Source organism: Periplaneta americana, chromosome 8 (assembly GCF_040183065.1).
Source record: "Periplaneta americana isolate PAMFEO1 chromosome 8, P.americana_PAMFEO1_priV1, whole genome shotgun sequence".
In the NCBI taxonomy this organism is placed as follows: domain Eukaryota; kingdom Metazoa; phylum Arthropoda; class Insecta; order Blattodea; family Blattidae; genus Periplaneta; species Periplaneta americana.
Genome location: NC_091124.1, coordinates 107569322 through 107584253, shown reverse-complemented (window position 1 = coordinate 107584253; position 14932 = coordinate 107569322). Strand labels below are relative to the sequence as shown.

The 14932-nt window shown below is 36.9% G+C and overlaps 1 protein-coding gene across 1 annotated transcript in view; it reads left to right on the top strand.

The window, feature by feature from the left end:
* The window catches only part of RpL7A (ribosomal protein L7A), a 55930-nt gene extending 53377 nt beyond the window's left edge, over positions 1-2553 (top strand). Inside the window, exon 6 of the mRNA XM_069833389.1 lies at positions 2323-2553. Within this exon, the coding sequence (XP_069689490.1) occupies positions 2323-2505 (183 nt within the window). The 3' untranslated portion in view covers positions 2506-2553. The remainder of the gene's footprint in view (positions 1-2322) is intronic.
* The last annotated feature ends 12379 nt before the right edge of the window (positions 2554-14932 follow it).

Below are 14932 nucleotides of genomic sequence, written 5' to 3'. Positions count from 1 at the left end.
TAAATACGAAACCAGTTATGTTTCCGGCATACCATAAAAAAGACACAATTTCATAAAAATTATAGCCATATTGATTAGAGTAGTGAAATAGACACTAACAGCATTCTTATTTTCCCAGATCCTTTCAACAATTTACTCGTTGATGGCCAGCTGTTGTTGTTGTTGTGAAGTTCCAAGGCTTCCTCAACAATCATTTCTGGATCCTCTATATTCCATGTACTTGGTCATTGCAACAATTGGTACAAATCTACAATACTGTACTTACAATTGTTCCCAATCTCTAGTGGCTTCTGATACCCATCTGGCCATACTGTTATTGCGAGTCTTGCCTTCCTAGAATTTATATTTACTTGTCTTTTTCCTTAAATTAGTGAATTTTTCCATTAGTCATTGGCTAAATATAGAAGTCATTTCGTTAAGGATTCATTAAATGACAATGTGATTCAGGTAGAGACATGAATGCCCATGATTTGAACGTTAGGGTACTGTCCAGCAGTGTGAGGTACTCCCCCCTTGGTAGCAATACCATCAGTAGATCATGATCTTTCAGCCCGAATGGTCCTTGTTCCATTCCTTCCGGCCATGAAAGCCTGCATGGTACCCACGTCATTAGCCATATCCAGGAACACTCTTAAAAGGGTATCCTTGCATGCAGTGATAAGCCCTCCAACTTGTGAAGATGGGAGGAATCTATGCTGGGGGGGGGGGGGGGCAGTTGTTGTGGTACTACCCTTCCTACATGCCATGAAGGCACATGTGAGGCAGAGAGGTAGAGCTCCATGCTTTCATGATCTTAGTGCTAGAATTGTGATGTTAAGGTTCGCACTGTGCTCTAAGTAATGGTGGTAAAATACAATTCTTGAGAGAGTATAGTCCGGGTCAGCTTACTTCATACCCAAAGGGTGAAACCTAACCATTTTTCCCCCATTACTACATATGCTAGTGGATTGTGGTGATTTTCTAGTTTGCAGGTTGAATTTTCTTTTGCCAACTTTGTTTCGAATTTCGATACTGACAAATACTACAAATGGTAGTGATTTTGTAACTGGTATGTTGGCAGCTGAGACAGATATCGACAATATTTGTCGTACTGGAGTGCCATGAAATTAAAGTTGTACTAAATTTCTGAGCCGGTTATTGGAAGCTAGTGAAATTTGAACATATTAATAATTAATTAATATCAGTATTAATATTAATACGTAATAGTTATTTTGTGTTGCGTTGTGGTTATAATTCAAGACTATAGTCAGGTAAGTTTTCGGAGTTAGTACTAATAATTTCATATGGTCAAACAAAATACATTTTTAGGTTAGGTCTAGTGAGTCAGTTGTTTAGTCAAACCAATGAATTTCATATTGCCAGACAAATACTTGACATGTTGAACCCTTTCCCCGTATAGTTTGCCCACGAAAATATGTTACACATTATTGAATTATTTAGAATAACCTTCCAACATAAAGTACAGTAAATAATTCATTTAGTACGTAGGATCGTGTGATATCTGGTAACAGTTGGCAACACTGACAAGACTGCAAAATTGCTGTTTAGGAACTGTTCTTATGTGACCCTTACTATACAATACAGAAATTAGTAAAAAGATAATGTTGCAATGAATTGTAGCACTTGTAGTTAATGGGAATGAGAAGCAAACAGGCTAATATACGAAGAGATTGGGTGGGGGGGGGGGGGATAGAAAGAAACTTTTGTACAGCTCATGCATTTTGTCAAGGCACTCGTGATATGCAGTATGGGAAAACTTTTCTGTAGAGGGGGTAGAAATAGAAGGGAAGGTCGGGTGTGTCTACCAAGTTCAAGGCAGAGACATACCCATTCCTCTATAATTCGTAAGTAGACTCATCTGATCTCGTGTGCAGCTCTGTAGGAAGAGTGGGGGAGTGTTTGGACATAATGCATGCGCTGTATTACCCTTCCATTAACTGAAATTCATGGAAAATTTAAACATGATATGAGCAAAGAACTAGAAACCTAGTAATAAATCGAAGCTGATCTAGAGTATTCAATAAGAGCCCTCTAGAAAACTAGAAAAACCTTGGTCATTTTAGATTAACAGTAGGGCATTGTTTGGTATCCCATTTATTTTCAAAATGAGGTTTTGTAATGACATAATGCATTCATTGTAGTAATTGCATCATGGGTAGAAACTACTAATTGGAATTTTCAAAGATGGTATGCATTTGAAACATGGGATGTGGAAAGTAGGACATTTGCATTATTAAGTGCAATATCGTGTTAGTCTTATTTCTCTTTGTATTGAATTTATCTTATCTTATTTATGTAAGTTTGTTTCTTTCTCATGTGCAGGTTGACTCTGGTGATCGTGCAGCCTTCAGTAAGGTGGTGGAGGCGATTAAAACCAACTTCAATGATCGCTTTGAAGAAATCAAGAGACATTGGGGCGGTGGTGCATTGGGTTCAAAGTCTGCTGCAAGAATTGCGAAGATTGAAAAGGCTAAAGCAAGGGAACTTGCACAGAAGCAAGGTTGAATATTGTGATGTACATTTACACATAAATAAACATATGATTGTGAAGTACGAGATCCTTTTTTATATATGTAGGAACCTTTTGTCTGCTGTTGTTTCATTACCTTAATGATTTAGAACAGCCGTCTGAAGGTTAAAACTGCACTGGGCAAAGCATCGTTAGTCATTGCGAAACCGAAGGAATCCGATCGTAGAATGATGTAACCTTGAGAGTGCTGATTGTAACGCTTCTGTGATAAGACGTACACCCACACTACCTTTCATACATAACATGTTGTTAATGTATTACATTTCACATTTGACATGTACATAATCCATACATACTGTGAGTGGTCTCTGTGTAAGGAAAATGAAAGTAAACTTTCTGAATGGATATATTCCATCTATGTGTAATTCATTCATATTTGGGAATGATAAATAACTTACTTGTGCATTGTAACATTCATGTTAAATAGCCACAAAATTAAAATTAAAAGTGTAAAATATTAAAAATGACGAAAGCTAATCAACTATACAAAATTGTATAAATGAACACACACACACACACATAACCCATACACGTTATACATAGCCGAAAATGGAGTTATAAACAATTAAAAATCCTTTTTAAAAAAATGAAACTCGTTGAATCTATGCTCAAATGATATTCTAAGATCTTTCAAAATTTCACTAAGATGTTGCTATTCTGTTAAACCAGATAACCCTTTAACGTTCCCGGATTTCAGCGTGGTGGGAATATAATGGTGAAGCAGTGCGCAGTCTTGCCCGTTCTCCTACGTGATGTCACACAGGAAGCATTGCAGACTCTCTCGCAGCTTGCTAGCTCAGCTCAGCTCCATAAGGTTTTGGAAGTGGGGTAGGTTAATTGATTATGAATACCAAGAAGCTGTATTGACTAATCCCTTCCCTACTAACATCTTGTTAGGAACATGATGCGCTCCCAAAGCATAGCCGTCTAGACATGACGTCTTTGTGACCCTGCGACTTTTATTGACAGTTTTCATTCAAGCTGTCTATTTAGAGGGTTGTTGTATGTTGTAAAACGATCTTTCGTGAAAAAGAGTTATTTTCCTCTAAATATACGCGAAAGGTTTTCCAGAATTCTGTTTGAATAAAAGTGCATTGAAGTTCTGTCCTGCATTCCAAGTGGAATGAAGAAAGTTTAAGAAAGGGAATCAGAATCGAGGTCTTGTAAGAGTTATTTGCAGTAAAGTGACATGACAGAAAAGGTCTGTCTACGAAGCACAACATTCACATGGTCAATATAAAGGAAAAAAGGGTAACAATGAAAGCGAATAAACAGTGGTGAAACTGAAGGGCGTAATAGAGTACAATAACGTTATGTTGTGGGTTGACTGTCAGGTCAGCGTCAGAATGAAGTCTTATATCCCTTCTCCATTGTGGGAAAATACGTAAAAAAAACTACAGAAATGTTTCTTCAATATAATGTTTATGGTACTTTTCAGCTTTTCAATGTCTACATAATGGCATGTAAGACCGTGAAGGGAAGCAAACCCAGGAAGGAAAGGATCTATACAAATCTTCGATTAGATCTGAAAGCAGACATTTTATAGAGGGTTAACCTTGCCTAACTGCAGTGTTAGTGATAGGGGAGGGGATGCTGGAGTTACGACGACAATATTACAAGCAAACTTTTGGGCTTATTCCCCCCCCCCCCTCCCGTCATATACCTACCACCCACAGAAAAAGAAGCCAGCGAGAACCTGCAAAGTTTGTAAATCACACGAAAGAAGCGAAACAACGTGGGAGTGCAAACAATTTTTTGTACTGGAGTCTTTCGAAACTTAACGTACTGTTCAAATTGTTACCAAATTATGAGTATATCATCACAATTTGTAGTAAAAGACCCATGTTTATTGCAAACGACCTCCACCTGCCTTTAAATGCCACTTACCGCACACCACCAATTCATTGTCTGCGCGTGGAGATTTAAATAGAGATTCCAGGCAATAAACCCATCCTTTTAAATCTTACTGCATGAACTTAAAGGTAGCAACAAGCAAACTTTAGAAAAGAGTCAATAATGAACATTTGTTAAAGGCAGGTGTCTAATTAATTACGTTCATTCTGGTGTACTGCTTTCGTTAGAAGATATCTTAAGTTCATGGACTTAACTTGGTTTGATCCATTCAGGGTGATGGACAGAATATGTTCTGAATCAGACCTTCGATTTCAGGCTGGCTTTAAAGAGGCTAAAAATGTGAATTGCAACAAATGTCAAGTGTAGCATGATGAAGTGTCCCTAAAAGAAGGCAAATTCGGAAAAAACGCATTTTCGATAAATTGTGGACTTCACGCGTTTTGATTCCGAGCACCTCAAATACTTTCAATAAAGTTTCATCGTCAACATTTTTACATTACTTAAAAAAAATACACATCAGTTTTTCATTCCAGTGATTCTGCATATTTCTTTTAGTAAAATGCTCCTGCACACAATTTTACACAAATTTAGTCCACAATTTCCACATCTGACATTAATTTTCATAATGTGAACGGCTTTCTTGTTAGCAGCTAGTACTTCAAATAGACCTTGATTCATCCTCACCAACCACTTCTGTATTATCTTTTTCACTACCACTTTCTTTCTTCAACTCCGCCGGTAAATCAATTTCCAATAGCACTATAATATCACTTTCACCCAAAACATTAAGGCTGCTATTATCCACAAAACAACTCATGTCTATGTTCTGTATCCCTGAATACAACTAGATTTGAATAAACACCAATAAAGAAAGAACAAATTTACCAACTCAAGTTTCTACACTGCAAGTAAATGGTAAAGTGGAGAATTGAAACAGTAAACGACTTTAATGGCATTACAAACAATTACAACAATGGACAAAAATCACAGAATTCAAACTAGAAAATGTTAAAAATGTAGGTCATATGAAATGCCAAGGGTGAGTAAAATCTGTCCATTAACAAATACTTCAAATTATTAGTCTGCTATATTTGAAATCTAAAACAGAACACATGTGTATACTTTATCATGTTAGAGACAAATAGAGTGAAGGTGAAAGCTGTCAGATTTCATTAATTCAAAAAAATTTAGAAAATAAAAAGGGTGGGCAATTTTTTCCCAACTGTGATAATACTAGGGTTAAGCGAGAAAATAATTATTTTATGCCCATTGATTGACGCCTTTTTTGCTCTATTGACATTTGAGACAATTGAATCCTTCCATTTACTGAAGCCATTTCTGTGTACTTTTAGCTTAGAAAGTTTTGAAGAATTATGAGAAAATTATTCCCTTCTGTGGAGCAACTCATATGTGAAAAATTTTAACAATATGATACACAGGAACATACCAGTTAATAGTTATTATAATTATATAATTGCTGTAATTACTCACGTTTCGTTATTTAGGTCTAATGCACTATCCTCTGATACATGTTTGTCTGAATTGGTTTTGGAAGTGGCCTGAACAGTACATGAACTATTGGCAATGATGTCATGAATTTCTTTTCTCCTTCTCCATTTTTCACATTTGTCCAATCTCACATTATCTGTTGATTTTCGTTTCAAGCAAGACTGAGCCAGAGCTTTTGTGGGTACAGTGTCTACTTTCAGATTACGACTATTTTTTGGTTCATAATTTAGGAGTTTCTGCTTTAAAGGTACTTCGTAACTTGACTCCTCAAAATGAAGTGAACATATTCGAGCTGAAACAACATTGTCTTAAGATTTTTACCCCCTTTTCCCTCAAAGCGATCTATGAAATAAGTCAATAAGTTTAACATGAAAATATATTTTGCAAATGAGTTGCGAAGCAAATAAAATTTAGTAACATTGCGAGAAAACTCGTTCTGTAAATTGACTTCATCCTCCCTTCTACAAGCATGCAACCATTGTCTTGCCAAGTCTTCATTCTTCGGAAACCTATAATATTTTACGTCAGTTCCTTTTGTTTTTCGATTGTAACTCATACAATCAGATACTGCACATCCAGGCATACTAATAGCATGTGTCACATTAATAGCATTACTGATACAAGAATAACATTCAATATAATATATATAAACAAAGAATTAACACCGTGCACGTACACACGACAGCTATTTGTTTTGTTCCTCGAGCACTGCGGTGCGAATTAGCGCGCCGCTGCTGCTTCCCAAGTGACGACATGCGCAGTAGAAAACGAGTTTGAGTCAACCGTCTGCTACACCATTATATTCCCACCACGAGTTTCAGCTGGGCTTCCAATAACATGAACCTCATGATAAAAAAAATTTGCTTTCATAATACATGTTAGTTATTAAGCTATTTTTCCCTTTTAGGCTTTTGACTAAGATGCAGTGATATGACTAAGAAAGGCCAAATCTTGTATCCATTCCTCATCTATAAGCTCTGGTACTGTGTGCTTAAAGACTGTCTAAAAATTCCTTTATCTCAACTTTATTAGTTCCACTCTCTGTAAACAAATCATATTGTTACAAACTTTCTCGTAACACATAGTTTTCAGATTTCCTAGCCACTTTAGACGGACACTAACGGAAAGCAATGTGTAACTGTAAGTGACCAAGTTGATCTGTTCATATTACACGGTGTTTGATGTCACTGTCACGAACATAACCGAATGCTTATCTAGCTGCCCTCATGCGGACAGCGTTGTTCCGGAAGGAGAGAGGTCTGCCCGATTAGCTCATGTTTGAGACTGCTGATTTAGAAGAACAGCAGCTCTGAGCTTGCCTTTTTGATTGATGACATGGAAGAAAAAATGTGGGTACAATGATTACTATGTAACAAGGGAACCATCCCAACTGGCCCACAGCTATTAGAATAAAAAAAATTATATGAGCTAATTTTTGTATGATAAACAACGTGGTCGCTTATGTCGCTTTTTTGTTATTAACAATATGTAAAATCGTGAAATTCGCATAAACTTATCCTGTCTTGAGCTGAATGTGACCGACTATGGCAGGCGCCTTCTCTGCGACTGAAAGTATAGCTGGAATCCACGAGCGCAGTGTATGTTGGTTGTGTCCATGGTTAGACAATCTGTATTATCTTATGTTTCTTTCATAAGGAACAGACTATTTTTGTGTTTACATTTTGTATTGAATAGGAAGCTTATATTATGATGTGCATTAATCCCATTAGTGTTTTGAACATTTTGAAATTGGAAGTTGGTAAGTTTTATGGTAAAATAGTCTGAGAAGGAGCAGAAGGTGAAGCATTTCCTTATGAACTTCTACAACTTATAAATGAGAAATATAAAAACAGGACATATATTGTAACAGAACACTTTATATGTTCGGGTAGTAGCGAAACTTTACAGTTTACATGAAGAAAGTATACATTCAGAATCTGATCTAGGACCTTTCACTAGTGAATATGAACATTCAAGTCCTGAAAAATGAGTGGTCCGCACACGAAAAAAATGCTAATGTTCTTGACAGGTACAAAAAGATTATGGAGCATTATAGAGGAAGAACAATTGTTTGTATGCAGCTAAGTCTGATTAGTGTAATGTGTAGCTAATCGGCGACGTATGCAATGGACAGGGAAAGGAACTGGCCACACTACCCCATTATCTCCTGGCCTAGTTGCCTCATAAGTGGTGCCTTCTTGGTATCACTTGTGAGTTTCAGACCTGTCTTCGGTCAGTTGACTAAACAACAATGAGAGCCTAGAAGTCCGTGGAAACAACAAGAATTTGATTACATCTACAGCAAAAAAAAATGAAGTGCATAGTAAAATATGTAAAAGAAATGCTTGTACAATATTTAAAATAAATCTCCCAGGTTACAGGCACCCCAACAACCGAACCTATCCACGAATTTAATAAAAAAAAACTGGACTATATTATAAAAAAAAAACAATTATCTGCTACTTGCATCTTAAAAGTTTCTGCAACATTTTAAGAAAGCAAACAAGTTAAGCTCCAGAAAAATAACAAAATTCGATGTAGGCCTACACGATGAGTCTTCACTAATTGAAACAGCAAAACATATGACAAATATAAAAAAAAAAAATTATTTCAGAAAACCCATGAAATGCTGACTGTTTATTCAGCACTGACCAGTCTCGATCTGAATACGAGGTGATATCTGGTAGGACTTTATCACAGGTGAAAAGCACAGCCACACAATCACCTTTTATGATGCTCTCATACACTATATAGGTCCATATTTCATCAGATGACATCTTTATTTTCAAGAACCGAAAGGAGAGTTTGGACTCAAAGTTAAACAAATTATTGAAAGGGAAACTCCATTTAATTCTGTAGTTGATGCTAGCAAGTCAGGAAAACTCACGAAAAACCATGTGAAAAGATGACTGATTAGTGTGTTCATTCCTGATGTTAAGGATGATACATTACTTCTACTGACTCATGGAGTGGACAAACTGATAAAAACATTTGTAATGACCCTGAAGTAAAGATGCTTTTAAATATTAAAACAATTCAGACGCAAATAATTAACGTTTGTGCAGCCACTTGAAGTTTACTTTTTCTGGCAGTACAGGGACATCGCTTTATTTTTACTAACATTTTTAACATTAACCTGGCTATACTCGGAATCACTGTATCCCCCTTCCATTACAGGAGTTTGGAGTTGCTAGTGCAATATGTAAACAAATTTTACTAGCTGTAGGAGGATAGAAAAGTAGTGTATCCATTTATGTTACAGGGAAATATAGTATTACGATTTTCAGTTTGGTCATTACTTTACAGTATTTTATCAAAACAGTAGAATAGTAACAATTTTTTTTCACAAACTCAAGTCTTAAGGCGGTTATATACATTATGTAATGTCTACTTTATTCAGCATATTACTAACCTAATTTCGCGGATGCTCGTGTAAAGGGGGTTAAGTTGATTTGTCTAAACTGGAATAAGTACAGATTTGAACTATCCACAATTACTTTTCTCTTGTGTTAAAGGGGTTAAGTCATTCTTCCATCTATGATGCAGTTATGGTGCTCCATATTTTGTGACAAAGGTGTTTTGTTCAGTACCAAAGAAGAGAAGTTTACAAACCTTGCAATTTGACTTAACCCCCTACACGAGCACCCGCGATTTATTCTTGAGAATTTTGTGAGCACTTCCGTAAGAAACCCCAATTTCTACAGCTAACTTCTTGACGGACTTATTTGGACCTCGCTGCATACTTTCTCTAGCATATTCTACACCATCTTCTGTCACCTTTGTTGGCCATGTTACACTTTTCTACCTTTCTGTACACTCTGTTGCTCTAAATTTATCTACCAGATTAATGACATTTCTACGAAAATATTCCGTAATGATATAATCAGAAAATTGTGAAGAAAAAAAAAAAAAAAAAACTGTTGTTCATATTCGGTTATATTGTAATTCCAGTTCCATCATCGTCCTTCATACCTACAAACAGTAAAACAAAACTCTTGTTTAAATAATGCTGTTAAGTACCGTACCATATTATAGGGTACCGTAATTTCGGTAATTCTAATCTTTACTTGTGCTCAGTCCACACAGATAAATTCAGTTATGCTACACACCATACCTGTGTGAAAATAAACTTCAATAGTATAAGCTCTTCTATAGAAAATGCAACATATTTGTGAAACACACTGTACTCTGTACTGTTTATTTCACTGCTAGCAACAGCGGCCGTAAGTTTGTGTGAGTGACGTTAGCAAGGACATTAGTGAAAGGGGTGAGAGTCAAGTACATTTAGAAACGCAGGTACAATAAAAACTGAAGTAAAAATAAAATGATGTCCCTGTATAATTATATTGTGACTTGTTATTCTCCTTTAAACCATCACATCTGTCAACAATGTGACTTTTATTTCCTAATAATTCACCCTACAACAATGGGTACTCTACTCAACACAGCAATACAATAGTCGTTATTGCAATCCACAAGACGACAATGACAATACACGTGCATTATTGAGAAGAACAACAAGGTACACCTAATTTCAATTAATGTTCATAAAACACTAAGTGCAGAACAAAACTGTCAGTTCTCAGTTAACAATTCGCTTGCTTTGGCTAGTTCTTCTAGCTCACTGTTCAAGTTCACTGCACATCGAACTCAGATCCTTCGGATGCGTCGCCTTTGCCTCGCCACTGCGACAGTTATGGACTCACTCAATTTCACTGCACGACGAACTCAGATCCTCCGGATACGTCACGTTCACCTGGCCACTGCCATAGTTACGGACTAAAGTTCACTGCACGTCGAACTCAGATTCTCTGGATACATCGCCTTTGTCTGGCCACTGCCACAGTTACGACTCACTCCAGTTCACTGCACGTCGAACTCAACCATCGCGAAGCTTCTGGACCTCCACAACAATCCGCTTCCAGGTGCTTCCTTACTTCTGCCCAGCCACAGTAGCTTTTCTCCCCCCCCCCTTTGCTCCCTACCACTGCTAGCGTCAGGGGTTCGTGTTTCTGTATCCCCGCGCCTTCCTTCTTGCCAGATGCATGCACAAGTCCCTGACGAGACCAGAATATTCCAGACGGGTGCCACAATATTGTAATTCGGAGAATAGAAGACTGTTTCAGACACAAAATTATAATTAAAAATAGTACAGGAAATTTGCATGATAGCTTTTATAATAAACATTACATTATGTTGTCTCTAACATCAGTTCAGTTTCCCTGTACTGCAAGAGATGTTGGTATACACATGGCGGAAATCTGGATATGTAACAAACAAAATAAATATTTGTTTTCGAAATATTCTTCAAACTCTACTTCAAGTTAACAGTGGTGAATGTGAAATGGAACATTGTGAAGAAGCAGCATTTGTTAAATATCTTTACTGTTCCATGGCCCTTTGTTCGAACCACTTCGTTTTGAATCCCACTATGTACCATTGATAAGTAACAGTAGTTTAAAATTTAAATTAATATTTAGGATATAATATGTTAAATTTGTATGAAGGTATTAAATGAAATAAGGATGAAGAGTATAGATTTAGAATTTGCCGCTTGTTGTTTTGCTTGCATTTAGCGCATGAGTGGTATATCTTCGTCCTTGTTTAAAGTGTATATATTTCGTTAATAACAAAAGAGCGACAAGCTACTATTACCACGTTCTTTATCATACAAAAAACATTTGATAAATACAGAAATTAGCTTGTATAATTAGCCGCTGCCCAGTTGGGACGGTTCCCTTGTAAGACCTGTTCTATATGAAATACAGCATGATGATAATGACCAAGGCCCGGATCTTGGAGACTTGTGTTGCTGCACGTACGTAAGTAACCGACTTCAATGTCAACATAAACTCATTCCAACCCCGCTTCCGTAAAGGAGGTACTGTCAGATCCGCTTGAAAAGTGACTTCCGTCTAGAACAACATATATTTTATTAATAACCTTGGAAAATACATTGAATTTAATGGTGTGCTCTGTACATTTTATTACAGTGTATGACTATGTACATTCGAAGGTTTTCGAATTGAAAACTTTTTCGATTGTCAGAACCGATTTTAAGCGCGAAAAACTTCTTTTTCCACGTCACAAGACGTGACGGGTGCAAACTTAAAATACTGAATGTATTCACTGTCACTGTTATGTGTTTGATTTTCAGTACTTGCTAGCTGATCACGTATTTGGCAAAGATCAGAATATCCAACATTTTTGTCAATAATTGTTTTCAGTTTTTGTGTCACTGCTTAGGCGGGCCCCTCTCTGACTTGATCTAGGGCTGTGGGCAAGTCTTGTACTACTTTAAGAGACTTAGATATTTCCATGGCACTTGTTTCCAACAGCTTAATATATTTTGACATATCCTTGAACTTCTGTTCAATAAACATAATGTGGTCTCTCAGCTGTTCCGACACTAACTCTTTAGCTATGGCAACTGAAGAACAATCCTCACTATTGAGCACTGCTAACACGTCTACTATTTTTTCGTAGTATTTTGCATAATAGCTTGCAGCATCCAACCAAGTACCCCAACGTATTATGATTGGCTTTGGAGGTAAGGGAATTTCTGGCGCTATATTTTTAAATACTTGTAACCTAGTAGGTGCCTTTAAAAATATATTTTTTCATATTTGATATGAACCGGTCCACATCTGGATAGGAACTCCTCACAGTCTCGGCTACTCTGTGAAGACAATGAGCAAGACAAGTCATGTGACAGATGTTAGGGTAGCTTAATTTTATTTGTCTGCCTGCTTTCATCATGTAAGCAGCGCCATCGGTGACTAGCATGAGGATATTTTCACGTTTAACTCCGTCTGGCCATAAAAGAGACATTGAGTTTTCAAATAGTGTTACAATGGATGCATGATTCACTTTATCAAGTACCTCTGCGGTTAACAAAAACTTTTCACCAGGTCCATCAGGACTCAATGTTCCGACAACGACATATGCTACAAATCGCCCTGTTTCATCAGTCGTTTCGTCCACAGAAACCCAAATCTTATTATTTCCTACCGCTTTCCTTATCTGATTAAAAACATCTGCATAACAATCTGGCAGATAGTTTTTGCGAAGAGTTGATTCGGAAGGAAGTTGTTTTTCTGTATATTTTTCTATGAAGTTCTTAAAAAAAACATTCTCTACTTTATGGAATGGAATGTTGGCCCCCACCATTATCTCACAGACGTCCCGAAAAAATGTATACTTCCGACTTGAGAGAGAAGTAGATGGAACTTTGTTTACTTCCTGCTCCAATAAAGCTACACTTGCCTTATGTTTTTTTGTGTTGCAATGTCTTTCAATGAATGCTCGTTTCCAGCCTCTAGTTTGTGTGCGGAAAAATTTACAAATTATAAATTCTCCATTCGAAGAAAATATTTCACCTCCTCCAAATTCCTCCACGAAACAATTCACCTACAATTCAAAGTAGTATTGTTAAACTTTTATAACACCGCTTCTAATAACACGTATGTTGTGAGTTCTCAAAACGTCCGCTTACCTGCACTTCTTTGAATGTAATTGGCTTCGCCATGACTCGGTTACCTCGTCCGTATGCTGTAAGTTACTTATATGTGCCCGCTTTGTTATTAGTTGTGACTGTCACTGTGCACTTGCAACGCAAACTACCAGCACAATCCCCCCGTCCTATCTGAAGCCGTAGTCGCGCGGAGAACACAGACGTACCGAACATCCGTGGCCTGATAATGACATTGTGACAATATATAAGTAATTTCACTTATAATAAAATTGCTGTTCACACTTTTCCCTATTCAGCTGTTAATACTGAAAATACGTGCTGTTTTTGTAGAGATGACATTTTCTCATGTTAACACTTCAACGAAAATCCATTCTTTAGGTGCATTTAAATTATTATTTTTTTTTTTTGTTTTCCTCGAATTGTTGACTGTTTATTAATTCGTACATGATTCTCATGCTTTTTTGTAGTTTTCTCGATTGCTGATCAATAGGACCCGGAAGTTCATGCATTTGCATGTTTTTTTTTTAGTGATTAAAAATGTATGCTTATACATACCACAGTTTAGTGTATACAGTTACGAAGCTTGGGACGATTTTTTGCATTTCTCGCGATAGTTGCTAGCCGCTTGGAGCGCTGTGAGTAGTAGGAACAATAGACTGTGTCACTGCCATCGAAATCTACAACGAGTTAGAAAGAGAAGACTATAGAGTGGCCATGTTGTCCTGTACAGCGCTCTTTGCGGTGCCACCATGAAACACGGCAGATCTGAGCTAAGCGCCCACCTTTGTAAAAATTCGTCTGCTTACAATGTTGTATAATGGAGGTAAGAAGCAACGAGCACAGAATGCATAGAGCAGACATGAACAGCTTGGAGGAGAAGCCGCTTTTGTAGACCGTCGCCATTATGATGCTACCAAAACATTGGGCTCCCGGTTAGCACATGGGCAGTTGATTGTGATGTTGCATCGTTGTTTTAATTAATAAATGAAGTAATTTCAATATGCCTACATGTACTGCGTATGCTGCACAAACAGGTTTTCAAAAAAATTCCTGGAATAACTTTTCACAGGTAAATATGCATGTGTGAAATGTACTTATTACCGGTAGATAATGAATGATTTAGCCTAGGTTAGTCGGTTAGATTCGTATTGTTCACGTATTTGTTTGATAAAGAGAAAGGATTAGTGTATTGATATTATTGTAATTAATTTTTATAATCACTAAATCAGACACGCTTTGTAAACTTAGCATTTACGAGCGAAGCTAACCTAACAACCCATGTTGGAAGTTTGTGTCGAGTGCTATAGAAAACGGGTGTACCGAGGTTTCTCTTAAACCGAATGCACGTATTCGTTTGATGAAGAAAAAGAAATAGTGTATTAATATTTTTGTAATTAATTTTTATAATCACGAAATCAGACTTATGCTTTGCAGACTTAGTAGCTTCATTAACTCGGTCGTGAACTGACTTGACCCACTTGGTAATAAAACTTCACTTTTGTTCGCCGTTATAATCTAATTATATACTATAAACGAAGAGCCTATCAAATATTATATGGTTAAGA